The sequence below is a fragment of the Pseudoliparis swirei genome, chromosome 4 (genome assembly GCF_029220125.1).
Source record: "Pseudoliparis swirei isolate HS2019 ecotype Mariana Trench chromosome 4, NWPU_hadal_v1, whole genome shotgun sequence".
NCBI lineage: Eukaryota > Metazoa > Chordata > Actinopteri > Perciformes > Liparidae > Pseudoliparis > Pseudoliparis swirei.
Genome location: NC_079391.1, coordinates 12,188,944 through 12,204,873, shown reverse-complemented (window position 1 = coordinate 12,204,873; position 15,930 = coordinate 12,188,944). Strand labels below are relative to the sequence as shown.

The 15,930-nt window shown below is 40.4% G+C and overlaps 1 protein-coding gene across 1 annotated transcript in view; it reads left to right on the top strand.

Moving 5' to 3' along the window:
* The first annotated feature begins 76 nt into the window (after window positions 1-76).
* The window catches only part of nfat5b (nuclear factor of activated T cells 5b), a 36,654-nt gene continuing 20,800 nt past the window's right edge, over window positions 77-15,930 (top strand). The window contains exon 1 of the mRNA XM_056412230.1: window positions 77-275. Within this exon, the coding sequence (XP_056268205.1) occupies window positions 203-275 (73 nt within the window). The 5' untranslated portion in view covers window positions 77-202. The remainder of the gene's footprint in view (window positions 276-15,930) is intronic.

Here is a 15,930-nt window from a genome sequence, read left to right as displayed (position 1 = left end):
TCATCGACGGACTGAGGGGCACTCATGAGCCAAGTGACAGCAGAGACGGTCAACCAGCCACAGCGACCGGCTCAACTTCATCACTGCAGTTGTCCGAACACAAGATTTAAGGTTTTCTGACAGTCAGAGCGCAAATAATATCGCTCAGTGACGGTATTGACGGACTTGAGAGTGTCTGGTTTCCTCACTCAGAGGGAATGCGATGCCCTCTGACTTTATCTCCCTTTTCAGCGGGGACCTCGACCTGAATTCTCCCAGATCCTTCTACTCAAAAGGTACCTACAGCTCCTATTATTACTCCCTCGTGTGTTTTCGCTCTAGTTGTCATGTATGAATATGTGTGTGCGTAACTTCTAACTGTTCATGTGGTGGCGTTCAGTCTCCTCAGACAGCTTTAAACTGCCTTCTGCTGATATTACAGGTAACTTTTTAATCGTTATAGTTAAAGATGCCCATGGCGTCCTTCACTTTGTACTCTTGTATCTTCTTCTTCTTCTGGAAGGGAAGGTGAAGTAGTGTTTTTACTTATCTTCAAGCGGAAGCCCTCAGCAGCAGCGTGCGTACCGGTCAAACCAGTTTACTTTTTACCTATGCTGCCACTTGAAAAGCAGTGCAGTCTATTTAGCTATTTAGCTCGACACCGCCCCTAGTGGACTTTCACAAGTATGGAAACCTTAAGCAGGTGTTGGATATGTATGCGTATTGTAGCACACTTATTCACTGAAAGGTGAGAGAAAAATGTGTTGGATGAGGATATAATCTAACAATGGCTAGCTTGGTTGTCAGTACACAAAGATATATATGTTTTGTTTATCTTGAAATAAAAACTAAACATAAACAAACATGTCCAAATGAGCCCATACATTGAGTTGTTGCTTACTGTTTGTAAACACAACATTCAAAGATGGCCCCTCCTCCCCCAGGCGCATTGGCCCCGTGCCAGGACCCAGCCCAGAGTACCACTTGCAACATTAAATACTGCAAGTGAAACTCCAGATTCAGTCTCAAATTGGGAGAACTTTGTCCTCTTGCTGTATTTGTGTTTCCTCTCGAAAGCATGTCCAATGGCTAAACACCTAGTGCACAAAAGCTTACGCCAGAAAAATCTCAAACTCAGCTAAATAATCATGAAATACATACAGGGGTAAATACAGACACCGCAACACACTTTTAGTAGGCCGTAATTGATGATCGAGAGGGATTTCTTTTATCTAAGTCTACGCATCGTTTTTTTAGGGAAAACCCTGCATAGTGTACCTTTTTTTTATTTTAGTTACTTAAAATGTGTGACCAAGGTACTGTATGTTTCTGAGCAGGGTATATATACTGACATTTATGTTATTCATTCAATATTTCTGCAACTCACAGTATTTATTGATGTATTTAGTTTTACTTGTGACTCATCAGCAAGCCTTTTATACTGTACACTTTGATGATTTCATGTACACGACATAAGTCAGCAGAAATTACTTTGGATCTGAACCAAGGGTAATATTGTTCTTTAGCTTACCGACCTTGTTTACTTACTAATCACACTATTGTGTATTTGTGCTGGCACAGTCAACACGACTGTGTGTGAAATTTTAATTTAGTGTTGCATCTTGCCGACACGACCAACTCTCCCCCAGTTCAAAAAATCCCATTCATCCTGTGATTCATCAAAGTTAGTATTGACAAGTCATACCCCACACCTGGTTCAAGAAGTATTCTCTATTATGGATGTAATATAGAGTGAGTTGCTGCAGCTTTTTGTTTTAACTGCTTTGCTTTGTCAATAAGGCTCTTTTTTAGAAGGCTACATTGAACAGCTACAACCTGATGAGGAATACATATTTTTAGCATGCGAGTAGTTCAGGGAATACCAAGGAAAAGCTGTAACAATGGCACTCAGGATAGGAAGGCTAGTCATACCAACTTTTGTGGTCGGTACGAGACATCGGGTTAACAGACCTCATAAATTGTCTTCCCACCAGTTTCACATCAACGGTGAAGAATGTTATGGCTTTCCCGTAAGTTCTATCGAGCTTGGTTAACAATTGTAAGACCACAGATCTTGACATCGTTTATTTTTTATTTTTTTCATATTGACACCCACCAAAGCCTGGTCAATCATTAACCCTCTGGCTGCCCTGTGTGTAAACCCGGGCTTAAATAGCACTCTATTAATATTGACTCTGCTTTGTTAAGCAAACTTAGTGGCATGCGCTTAAAATTACTTGATTGCCTTGAAAGCTTGTTGATATCTGATGATGAAAGAAAATCTACCGTAGAGGAAAAACATCTGAATAGTAAGGAAATGTGTATTCAGAGTTCATAAATGTGCTGTTACAATAGGTTTTAGTGAGTGTATGTTCTGTCATAAACACACCGACAGATGGACTCTGAACTCAAATCTGTCTTTTAAAACAGAAAACAAAGATATATTTTCTCTTACTGTTTTGAATACTAACATAATCAACTCATGACTCTGTAGTCTTGTGAAGTAGAGATATTTAAAAGTATTATGAGATTCAGTGTTTGGTAGTCAGAGCATGTTTTACCGTGTTCTCGCATGTTTAACATCAACCCAACTTCTTTTTCAGACTTCAGTCAGTTTAGTTGATACTATCTGTCAAAGGCTCTACTCTCAATGTAGATGCGGATAATCGGACCTCACTTCTTAAAATAGTGTGATATTTTAAAAAAACATATTCGCAAATATATAAAAAAATATATTGTTGAACATCCCCAAATTTTCAGAAAAAAAGAATAGTGTCTGACAAAAAAATTGAAAATATCCTGGGGAAAAAACAATAAATTTAAATATTTTACCGCAAATTTGTACGTATATGTACTATCTAGCACGCTTGTGTTTTATGATCTGCAATGAAGTTATCAGCAACCCCACAAATCCTTTACAAGCAGACACTTTGTCCCCTTGGCATATTTTAGGTTAGCAGGTCAATAGCGCTCAGCAGATATTTGCTTTCCCTGAAGCAGCCAACACACTTATCGGCTGTTCAGAGGTATCACTTAGAAAAGGTGGAACAAGAAGCTGTATAACATCTTGCAGACAGTCCGGACTCTGAGTAATTTCTGTGTCAAGCTGGATGGACGTGTTTCAGCGATTCCAACTGTAGTTTCATAGATTTGTAGTTCAGAATAAGATGTATGTGTGTGCATCTGGATATGGTGCTATCCTTGGAGGCCAGAAAATAAAAACTTTCAGATGTAGCTGGTTTAGTGTTGACACAATGTCTGCTGCCTATTTGAAAGGTCGAGTGCAGAAGGCCACCGCGCCTGATGCTTTTACCTCAAATTATGGCATGGAGGATTTCTCACACGATTCTGCGAAAAACTAAAAGCGCCTGTGAGATCTAACACCCACCGCGAGTGTTTCTCTCCAGAGCAAGATGATTCTGAACTAAGACATTCATCATTAAGTGTGGTGAATCTTGGCTGACGGGACGCTTTCCATTGGCAAATGAGAAGCAGTAGTTTAGGTGTCGGCTCATAAATAGGCTGTAGACACCGTGTTGGACACTGCCAGGATATTTCCTGGCTCAAAAAGAGGGAACGGTGGCACCTCATGTGTGACCTATTGAAGTGTCATTTAATATAATTTGTTATAGGACCAAATAGTTGTCAATATTAAATGCTATGCACATGTATGAGGAAACATTTGCCTACCTGCCAATAGGAAGCCGTGTCTATGAGGTAAATAATCTTGAGATGTTAAACATGTTAAATTGATAAGATAAGTTATGTTGAAAACATAGTGAAATATCAATAGTTCTTAACAGTTTGTTATCTGCACGTCAATATGTTTAATATCACGAGTGGACTCGCTATCAACTCTGTTTGTGTGATCATCACAGAAGAAAAATGCAAAACGCAAAATGTGTGTTTGGAAAATGTAGGAAAAGAGTCGATGGGGATTGTTTTCACTATTGAGTAATCCACAATGACAATCTTCTAAATCCAAGGTAATATTATCATATTTTGATTAAATGTCTGCTGTGCATTTCCTGTTTTCCTGATCACAAAGCAATGGAACCTGATTAAACTTATATCAATTACCTAATTGATTAACCGTCGGACTTTGCAGCTCTGATGGACATCCTTTATCTTTTCAAATACAGCTTCTGATTGGGTCTACGTTTTTATATTGTATTGATTTGATGCGCTTTGGTTTGTAAAAGTGTTCCACTCTGTTGCAGGTTTTTGTAAAGATCTTTACATTGCCGATCCCATGTCAGTTACGCCACCCTAAGAAGAGGAATGAAAAATGCCCTCAACATTCCATGAATGTTTTGAGATGCCGCCTCATGAGCCACAAATCAAGCTGTCTTCACACAGGGAGGTATTTCATCACCTTCAAGAATGCTCAATACCTTTTGACATAGTCTGACTATCCATCCTTCAGCGGATTGTGGTATGTCAATATCCTGTGTTTTCATTTCTTCTTTCTTAGTCATCTGCTGCTTCCTTGGCAGACTGGAAGGGCTGGAACATTTTCCCCTTGCATCCTGTCATTGTTGTTATTCTATCTGTTGTCCTTATTGAAGGGACACTGACAGGTTTGGAAACTAAGAGCGATGCCTGGTAGGGCCGAGGCCAAGAGAAAGGATGACGGATTATCCCAGCAGGAGAATTCTCAGTTGAAGTAGCACCCATCTTTTCTTTGTTAATTTGTCTGGTGATCAACCATCAAGCTGGTACTGTATTGTTTAGAAAAATGAAGGATAATAGTATTGTAAGGATATACATTTTGGAAACCACTAAGATAAATGGACTCATATACGTATGTTTGAAGATGATTACTTGTTAAAATTGGTTTTCCTATTGAACTTGACTAAAACCCTGTCGTAACAGGTAACTCCCGACCTATAAAATTCGTCGGCATGTCATGACTGGTCACATCGCGAGCAGCATGTTGGAGCATTTTTTATTATTATTAAACCGTAAATATATAATCTGCTTAGCTCCTGGCTACATTATGGTTCTTTTTAACCTTGTGCAAAGTTGTCCTGACACGGTGTTATTTAAAATCAAAGGTCACGTTTGCTCCTCGCCCCCACACACAGTGGAATCGCTTGCCTCAGGACATGTTAGGGCAAGTCAAGGTGAACCGGATCTCTCTTTATTGTCGTCCGTTATGTCCCTTTTTAATTTTGTCTGCTAATGTTACTTTTAATTCCTTTCTCTTAATTATTAATCAAATAAAAATTGTATTAATCATTGTATTATAGTAACAACATTACATTATGGCAGTCACATTTTCTTTGTCTCCCTCTTGCAACTCCTAGTTTGCCAAAGTAGTATCAAAGTAGTTTGATGAGTTAAGAGGTCATCATAAGTCTTAATTTGTGAGATCTTGGCAAGCTACAATCTGTTTAAATGAGCAAAAATCTAACTCACCTGATTCTGTTCAGCACTCAAATATACAATATTATACATATTTTTGTAACTTATCTTAATTTCCATAGGGAATCTTGTTTACAAGTTCACCTGGAGGAAAATAAATCAGCATTTAAACCCCATTAAAATGACATACTTATAGGTTAGCTGCTTATAAAAAAATATGTTTTGACTGCAGCAGTGGTGTTTTCAGAAATGGAAGGCACTTCCAACAGGAGTGGTATGGTTACATTTTTACTTGATCTGATAAAAGACTGTAACAGGAATCTCGCCCAAATCTGTCTGTGGCGAACCCAAAATGAGTTGCGTATGTAGTTTTTCCTGCAAAACCGTCCAGAACAACAACTTCATTCAGTTTTGCAGTAGCAGAATTTTCTGATTCTTGACTACTTTTTTTACCAGTCGGATCTGGCTTTAGCTGAGTAATCAGTAGACACTTCAGATCCTTATTTAGACTTTATGCCGACCCCTCTTAAGGAATTAATGTCTAAATCTTGAGGGACACATTTTCCAAAATCTGGAAAATGGCAAGCCTTAAAGAAATAAAACTTGCTAAATGAGGGCAGAAATACTGTAATTAGTACTCTGTTATTAATAGTCAACCACTTTTATCAGAAATCAGTCTGCAAGATTTCCAGATTAAGACCTGTGATGCCCCTGAACATTTAAAAAACATGCTCGCTGTGATTGCAGATGCACTTCAATCGTGATTACCTGCTCAAACGTATAGATTGTATTTCTTGCGTGACAGCAAGAACAGTCACTTGGCCGTTACAGTTGTGTTTGTGAAAGCCTGACACTGACGCGCATACCCAGTCACAAGACTTTTTTTTCCCTTCAGTAATCATCAGCATTTTTCTTTTCATCTTTCTCTCTTGCAGGGAGATCAATGAGAAGACTCCTATCACTCTCATGTCTGCACAGTCAATATAAACATACCTTGTAGCTGAGCACAAAGACTGAACACATTGGGAAACACTGAAGCCTAATTTATTAACACTTCATGTATAGTTTGTTCAAACACCAATTTTATATTTCTCATCATGCTGGACTATTTCTTTGCTCGAAGCAGTAAGTTCACAAAGTCTCAGCTGGTTGCCTGGCAATGGATATACACACAAGATATAACACATGAATTAGGGAGTTTAGGGGACAGAGGCAGGTTAGTTGATTTTATATTTACTGGTGTTTTGTTATAGACAAATAGTATGCATGAAATGGGAATAAAACTAACAAAACATGCGGTTAGATTGTCACCTTGTGGATGAGAGAGTGTGTGTTGTTGCCAAAGGTTCTTCCTGTTGCTGTTTGAGAAACTTCCCGTCACCAGTTGGATGTTTGTGAAAGAGTTTTCTAGAATGTTGGCACCTTCCAGTATCTGCGTGTTAGCAAACCAATTTTTGGTGTATTTGTCGCGAGCATGTGTGTGAGTTTGCGAGTGTGGCGTCTTCTTTAAATACTTTGAATTCCTCTGCTTTTTGAAGTCACGTTCCTGGTCACTTTTGGATGAGCTGACAGAGAGCTGCATGCCACAAAGTCTGAGCCCTGTGTGACACAAACAACTTTCACTTTGTTGAATGACTCTGTAAACAGAATAAAAGACATTACACTTGTGTTGCTGTTGTGATGCTAAAGCTGCTGTACGCTATTCACAGTTACAACTGTGATTTCACACATCCTTTCGACTCAAGTGTTGTAATTCCCGTCTTTCTTCATCCGGGGAACATTTAATCAAATATGATGATGGTCTCATGATCCTTCCTGAATGCAATATTCAATTCAATTCAGTTTATTTGTATAGCCCAATTTCACAAATTACAAATTTGTCTCGGAGTGCTTTACAATCTGTACACATAGACATCCCTGCCCCAAAACCTCACATCGGACCAGGAAAAACTCCCAAATAACCCTTCAGGGGGAAAAAAAGGGAAGAAACCTGGAGGAGAGCAACAGAGGAGGATCCCTCTCCTAGGATGGACAGATGCAATAGATGTAATGTGTACAGAAGGACAGATTTAGAGTTAAAATACATTCAATGAATATGACAGAGTGTATGAATAGTTCATAGTAGGCATATTCCACGATGGAGACCTCCACGATCCATCAGGCAGATGGCGGTGGGGAGGAGGAGTGGGCGGAGTCTCAACAGGACAGTGGCGTAGTCATGAGCAGGAATTCCACGACCCAGACGATCCATCAGGCAGATAGGATCTATGCCGTCTCATAGGGTCCGATGACCCCATGAGACGTAAAGTCAAAAGGACTTCGGGAGAAAGCAGAGTTAGTAAGGTGTGTTTGTGAGATGTGAATTCATCCTTAAGGAGAGTAAAAAGAGGAGATAGCTACTCAGTGCACCCTAAAACGTCCCCTGCCAGCTATAAGCCTATAGCAGCATATCAAGGGGCTGGACCAGGGCAAACCTGATTCAGCCCTAACTATAAGCTCTGTCAAAGAGGAAGGTCTTAAGTCTACTCTTAAACGAGGTGACTGTGTCTGCCTCCCGGACTGAAATTGGAAGCTGGTTCCATAAAGAGGAGCTTGATAACTAAAGGCTCTGGCTCCCATTCTACTTTTTAAGACTCTAGGAACTACAAGTAGTCCGCATTTAGTGAGCGTAGCTCTCTAGTGGGGCAATATGGTACGACAAGCTCCTTAAGATATGATGGAGCATCACCAATCAAGGCTTTGTAGGTTAAGAAGAATTTTAAAAGTGATTCTTGATTTTACTGCTGCCAGTGCAGAGCAGCTAGTGCAGGAGTGATGTGATCTCTTTTCTTAGTTTTAGTGAGAACACGAGCTGCAGCATTCTGGATCAACTGGAGGGACCTAAGAGATTTATTAGAGCAGCCTGCTAATAAGGAGTTGCAGTAATCCAGTCTCAAGTAACGACAGCGTGAACCAATTTTTCTGCATCTTTTGAGACAAGATGTGCCTGATTTTTGAAATATTACGTAGATGAAAGAATGCAGTCCTTGAGATTTGCTTTACGTGGGAGTTAAAGGACAAGTCCCGATCAAAGATAACGCCAAGATTCTTTACAGTGGTGTTGGATGCCAGGGCAATGCCGTCTACAGAATCCACATCACCAGATAATTGATCTCTGAGGTGCTCAGGGCCGATTAAAATTACTTGGTTTTGTCTGAGTTTAACATCAAGAAGTTGCAGGTCATCCATGTTTTATGTCTTTAAGACATGCTTGAATTTTACAGAGTTGGTTGCTCTCCTCTGGTTTTATCGATAAATATAGTTGAGTGTCATCTGCATAACAATGAAAGTTTATGGAGTGTTTCCTGATAATATTGCCCAAAGGAAGCATGTATAAGGTAAATAAAATTGGTCCAAGCACAGAACCTTGTGGAACTCCGTGATTAACGTTGGTGGTTATCGAGGCGTCATCGTTTACAAATACAAACTGAGATCGATCTGATAAATAGGATTTAAACCAAATTAGTGCCGTGCCTGAAATGCCAATCGACTGCTCCAGTCTCTGTAACAGGATGTCATGGTCAATGGTGTCGAATGCAGCACTAAGGTCTAACAAGACCAGGACAGAGAGAGTCCTTTATCTGCTGCCATTAAGAGGTCATTTGTAATTTTCACCAGTGCCGTCTCGGTGCTGTGGTGTTTTCTAAATCCTGATTGAAATTTCTCAAATAAACTATTATGATGTAGAAAGTCGCACAACTGATTTGCGACCACTTTCTCAAGGATCTTGGAGAGGAAGGGAGGTTAGAGATCGGTCTGTAGTTAGCCAATACCTCTGGATCCAGAGTGGGCTTCTTCAGGAGAGGTTTAATAACAGCCACCTTGAAGGGTGTGGTGCGTGGCCTGTTAGCAGAGACACATTGATAATATCTAATAGAGAGCCGCCAATTAAAGGCAAAACGTCTTTAAGCAGCCTCGTCGGGATGGGGTCCAAGAGACAGGTAGGCGTGTTGAAGTAGAAACCGTTGAAAATAATTGGTCACGGTTGATAGGAGAAAATCCTCCAAATATACACCAGGGCATACAGCGGTTTCCAAGGCCATTCCACTTGAGAACAGATTGGCACTGGTTATGGGCAGAGATTATTAATCTTGTCCCTAATAGTTAAAATCTTTTCATTAAAGAAGTTCATAAAGTCATTACCACTAAGGTTTATAGGAATGCTCGGCTCCACAGAGCTGTGACTCTCTGTCAGCCTGGCTACAGTGCTGAAGAGAAACCTGGGGTTGTTCTTATTTTTCTATTACTGATGAGTAATAGGCTGCTCTGGCATTACGGAGGGCCTTCTTATATGTTTTAAGACTATCTCGCCAAACTAAGCGGGATTCTTGAGATTAGTTGAGCGCCATATGCGTTCAAGCTTTCGTGACGTTGCTTCAGTTTGCGGGTCTGAGGGTTATACCAGGAGCAAACCTCCTCTTCCTCACTGTCTTCTTCTTCAGAGGGCTATCGAGTCCAGTGTCATTCTCAGAGAGCCTATGGCACTGTCAACAAGATGATCAATCTGGGACGGACTAAAGTTAGACCAGGAGTCCTCTGTTATATTGAGACGTGGTATCGAATCAAATACAGAAGGAATCGCTTCTTTAAATTTAGCTACAGCACTATCAGTTAGACATCTAGTGTAGAAACTTTTGACTAACGGAGTACACTCCGGTAGTATAAATTCAAAAGTTATGAGGTTGTGGTCTGACAGAAGAGGATTCTGTGGGAAGGCGTTCAAATGCTCAATGTCAACGCCATAAGTAAGAACAAGATCAAGCGTGTGGCCAAAGCTGTGAGTGGGTTTCTGTACTCTCTGACAGAAGCCAATCGAGTCCAACAAGGAGATGAATGCAGCACTAAGGCAATCATTATCAACATCCACATGGATATTAAAATCTCCAACAATAATAACTTTATCGGTTTTAAGAACCAAACTTGATATAAATTCTGAGAATTCAGATATAAACTCTGAATATGGACCTGGTGGCGGTACAGAATCACAAATCGAATTGGCTGTAGTGTTTTCCAGGTTGGATGTGAAAGACTAAGAACAAGGCTTTCAAATGAGGTGTAGTGTAATTTTGGTTGAGGATTAATTAATAGGCTCGATTCAAAGATGGCTGCTACTCCACCTCCTCGACCGGTGCCTCGAGGAATGTGAGTATTAATATGACTTGGAGAGTCGATTCATTCAGGCAGACATATTCTTCATGGCTCAGCCAGGTTTCAGTTAGGCAACATAAATCAATGTGATTATCTGATATTAAATCATTCAGTAACACAGCTTTAGATGACAGAGATCGAATATTTAGGAGACCACATTTAATTCTTCCTGTTACTGTTTGAAAACTTCCGTCACCAGTTGAATGTGAATTCCTCTGCTTTTAAGTCACGTGGTAACTTTTGGATGAGCTGAAGAGCAACTAAAGACATTACACTTGTGTTTGTGATGCTAAAGCTGTTGCACGCTATTCACAACTATGTGGTAAATCTAGATGATGACACTATTGTGCATAACCCTGGAGAGTAACACACATAGGACTTGTATTTCAACATCTTTGAGTCATCATGGCAGATGTAATCATGTGGTATTTATTAGTGACAGGCTCTACAGTCGGTGACCTGGGTTACTCTTGTAGCTGATATGAAACGATGAGTTCTTGTGGAATAAAGAATGTGGATCCAACACTTGAAGCGCTGCAGGAGAACTGCAGTATGTTGGGATATGCAGAGCTCTATTGATGACCACCAAGCAAAATGATAAAAGCATCTATGCTCGCCTCAGATAACCGTATTAAAATATAACTATAATTTTGATCATGATGGTGGTGGAATTTTACAACAGATATTGATCTTTTTAGAGACTGTATGATAAGGGTTCAAAGCTAAATAATGGAACAGTAAATGAATGATCTAGGCGCAGGTCAATATATTATTAATTTATGACAGCTGAGAGGAAATTGCTGGGCTTTCAAACAAAATCAGTTGAAAGCATTGCAGTCAGGTCATGCGGCAATTTACATCTTATTACATTACCTGCAGTTGGCCCACGTGTTTGTCACTGCTGTTACGAGTTGTTGTCACGAGTTGTGGCTTTTCTTGCATGCAACCTTTCCCATCTGTCGCCTGTTACTGAAATGGAAGACAAAAACACCAGCCGAATGTTTTCACTTCATCGCGCTTGTACACTCACCATTCATGTTCATCCTGCTGTCACTCCACTTTTACTATATGCCTATTTTATCACCATGTTTTTACGGCTTGTGAAGTTACTCTCAGTTGCCAGTTTATTCAGTCCACCGAGCAATAAGCCCGAGCTTGGTAAAGTATAATGTTCAGTTTTTTCATTAGGTGTCGATACACATTTGTGGTCATGTGAGGCTGCAGTGTGTGCTGCTGTTGAATTGTACTATGGTACACAGAGATAACTATTAAGTCTACCTTCATTGATACTGTATGTTTAACCAAACTAACCTCAATAGTCAAGTCTGGTGATTTGAATGGCCTTTTGCAGATGAATATTTGTGGTGTTAGGGAGTAGTGAGATAGAAACTTGTAATGTTAATATGCGTTTTTACTTTGTCACTAGGAAAACTTAAATTTTAGTTAGTTTCTAAGATTATAGGTGATATCTACCACATGTGATCATATTTGAGAATTAAAACAAAATGTATAATGATTGATACAATAATGGGTAATGTAAACAACAATTTATAAGGATTCGTTAAAGTGACCAAAAGGACATTTTTCAGTTGTATGATAACATTTTTATAAACATTGTAAAATGTCCTTCATTAGCTTTGCATTAATTAAGCATGAATGTATGTAAAGAGTAGTGCTGTGAAAAATAACGCGTTAACTCAGTTAATTCAATTCCAGGTTTAACTAGTTGTTTTTTTTAACGCATTTAACGCATGCGCAGAATGAGCTTCCAATCCGTCTGTTGTTGGTCGTCGGGACGAAAAAAAAGTCACTTGCAAAATGAGCTTCCAATACACCACTTCAATCTGAACTCTGTCCGCTCTCATGCAGACGGTCTGTTCATCGGTAATGATCCTTCCGCAGGTTCACCTCCGGAAACCTTGTTACGACTTCTACTTCCTGTAGATCAGGGGTCTCAACACGTCGATCGCGACCTGCCAGTCGATCGCGGCGTAGTGTCGGTAGATCGCATGACATTAAAGAGATTGGCCCGCCCCCTGACATGTTCTCTAGAGCACGTCTTTGTTCTTTTATTAAACTAAACGTCTGTTGTTGATCGTATCTCCACAGCAGCATGTCATTTCTGTCTCTTCGCGTTGCGTTAACACTTATCGATCTCCGTCTCGCGCGCCACAGAGCTCCGTGCGCGCGCATCGGGACCGAGCAAAAAAAGTCACTTGTCAATCTGTCCCCGTGTCCGGGCCGGTGAGGTTTCAGCTTTGCAGCGGTGTCCCGCCGTCCCTTTCATCACGGCCCAGTTCATGAAGAAAACCCACAGTCAGTTTGCCTCAGCAGCTGCTAGAGGAAGACTAGAGGCCTTTAGATTGTATCATGGTGGAGTTAATGGTTGACAAACAAGAGAAACATGTTCTGTTTAACCCTCCTGTTACCTTTACATTTACTAACATATTTTACCCTCGGGGTCAATTTGACCCCAGCAATTAAAACCTCCAGAAAATTATTAGAATTAATATTGCTTCCCAAGTTTAAGTGTGAGGTACTTTATGTTTTTTTTGTTGACTACCTAAATAGCCCTTTAAATAAATGAAAAAGTTGATATTTCTTATATGTTTGACACAGTGAAAAACAGCCTGGGGTCAAATTGACCCCAAAGAACACCGACATTAAACATTGACTGGGGTCAAATTGACCCGAAAGGCAACAGGAGGGTTAAACATTCTGTTTAGGATGAAGATGTATTAATGTTCCATATGGAAGAAAACTGCTAAATAACTGCTGAGTTGCAGCACCATTGTATAGAAGAATGTATAAATGTATATATCCGTCTTTTGTCATAAATCTCTATGTTCTCACAAAATATACCGAGAATATCGGTAATATGTGATTAATCATGATTAATCCACAAAAACCTGTGATTAACCCGATTAAAAATTGTAATCGTTTCACAGCCCTAGTAAAGAGTTATTTGGACTATCAGGTGTGTCGAATAAGAAGATATGTGGTGGTGACATTTTTCAGAGACGATGCATATTTCTGCCACACTGTTTTAACGATGTTCATGTAATAGCCTGCCTTGTTCCAGCCCAGTTCCTCAGTCTCTGTTTTGATAATGCTGTTTTCTAGTTTTCTCCACACAATCTCACGAGAGACGCAAAAGCTTCAAAGAGTTGTCCCCTGATTCGTGTTGCTATGGATTCCCTGGCAGCCTTCATGTAGGCTTGGCTGTAAACATTTCAGGGTTGTTGTACATGGTTTGCTGCAGGTGCCAGCCCCTTCACAGTTTTTTTTTTTTTCCTTTGCTGCTTGGGATAATCTCCAAATGTACTGAGCTTTAACCTTAGCATGTTGTCGTCAGTTCCACCAAGTTCAATCAATTTACCTTGGGAATCTGTAGCCTGATTTTTTTTTCAAAGCATACGAAGATTATTCTATTGCTTTCTTTCTGCGTGACAGGATTCTACATGACAATACCACTAACCTGTTGAGCAAGTCCAGAAAGGGGTCTGGGAGCACAGTAAACAAGACAGGGACTAGGAGAGAGGTAGGTGGAGTGGAGGAGGGGGACAGAAGAGGAGGTAAATCGGTCACTCAGCCAAAAAAACACTGCCACACCCCAGGTTCCAGGGCTAGTAAGAGCAAGCAGCAGGAATGTGAGAGAAATGAATGGGAGTGTAAATCATGCCATTCACTTGGTGAGTGTTTTCCTTTTTCACCTGTAGCCTGCGCTACATAACATACACACATATCACAAGGTATGATGATGGTGGGTATAAAGAGTTATGTTGGGTGGCTCCAAAAATATTTCACTTTATGGAGCTGATGTGAAACTTGAATTTGAAGTGTCTGTGATTTGTTAATCCTTCTGTTACATTGAAAGTGAGTGGAAACTAAAATTGTGAAATGTTTAAAGAGCAGAGACACTTTTCAACTCAGTTGTTATTCATCAAAATGTAATGATAGCATGAGTAGGCCTAATTAAAACTGACCGAATGAGCATTGTGTCCGTCAGTGTGAATATGTTTTCCGTCAGGCTTTAATCTGTTATTCTAATGATCCCAGACGGAAAGAAAATGAAAGGTTTTCCTCAGTGGGCTGCACAACATGACTGCAGTCTTAAGTGGAAATCAAAACAACCACGTGCTGTGCCAGTTTATTTCCCAGCTAACAAGGCTGACCTTTTTTAGTTTATTAAATCTACAGTTGTGTGAAAGGGACAGTGTTCTGTCACCTGTAATAAAGAATAGCACTCTGTCTGCGTATGAAGAAACATATATATATACGGCAAAAAAAGAAAAAGATTCTGTCTTTGAAAATGTCAAGAGACTGGAAACACCTTGAACAGGCCAGCCAGTGATTCAAGACCACTGCTCAGAGAGAAGCGTACATATTTTCTCTCTGTGCGGTTGGCAATCTGTTTACTGGAAGTGCTGCTCACTCCGAGCACATGTTGATGCATGTGCAGTCAGTGAGCCACAAGAAGACTTTAAGAGTTAAAGTGTAAATGCAGGGGCAGAGAAAGTATTTTTGTGGAGGTGGTGCGGGGGCATTTGTGTGTGTGTGCGTCTGTGATTTTGTTTGGAGAACTTAGCAAATAACCAGCAAAACCACACTAGAGTCCTGTGTGTGTGTGTGTGTGGTTCAGTTATATGAGTTTGCTGAGTCCAGAATTAAGCTCCCTTTCTGGGAACCAGCATTCCCTGCTCTTCTAAAATGAGCTGTCGGAGACTGGAGGGCTTTTGGAATGAAGAGGCATGTGCGGGTTTCAGTGCGTCCCAGGTTTTGTCTATTGTACACAGCGAGTGGTAACAATAGGATCTGATATACACACCGAACCCTGGGACTCAGCTGCAAGTAATTAAAGCTGGCAGTTGGCAGAGAAGAGAGTCAAGCGACTGTAATGGCCGCTCTAAGTTCAGACCATAATATTTGGATGATGAATCAGGCTGCTAGTAAAAGTGTTGTCATGTTGTTGACCCAAGGCTTTCTCCCCTCCCCATGTCCTGCTGGGCCTGAGGGAGTCCGAGTGGAGCAGAAGGCTTTGAACGACCCTGCAGCGTGTTTTTAATGAGATGTGCTGTTTTCTTAGAATGCTCCAGCTTTTGCTTTGACCTCAATAGTCCCGTCGTTTTGTGCTTTTTCCCCCACTTGGTGTGGTGGTCATCCTCAATGTGAACTCGGAGAGCAAAGACACCATTTTTGCTTTAAAAAAAAAGGACAATCTTGTGCGATTATCTCTTAAAATCAGATTCCTCGTGTCTCTTCCTCGCCTATTCCGCTCGCATCTTCGGTGGAAAATAAATAAAACGTGATGAAAGGAGAAATAAGAAGAGCCAAATATCTCTGTTTCTGATGCATCAATGTTGATCCATTTTCCTTTGCATTGTGCGCCTGACTAGC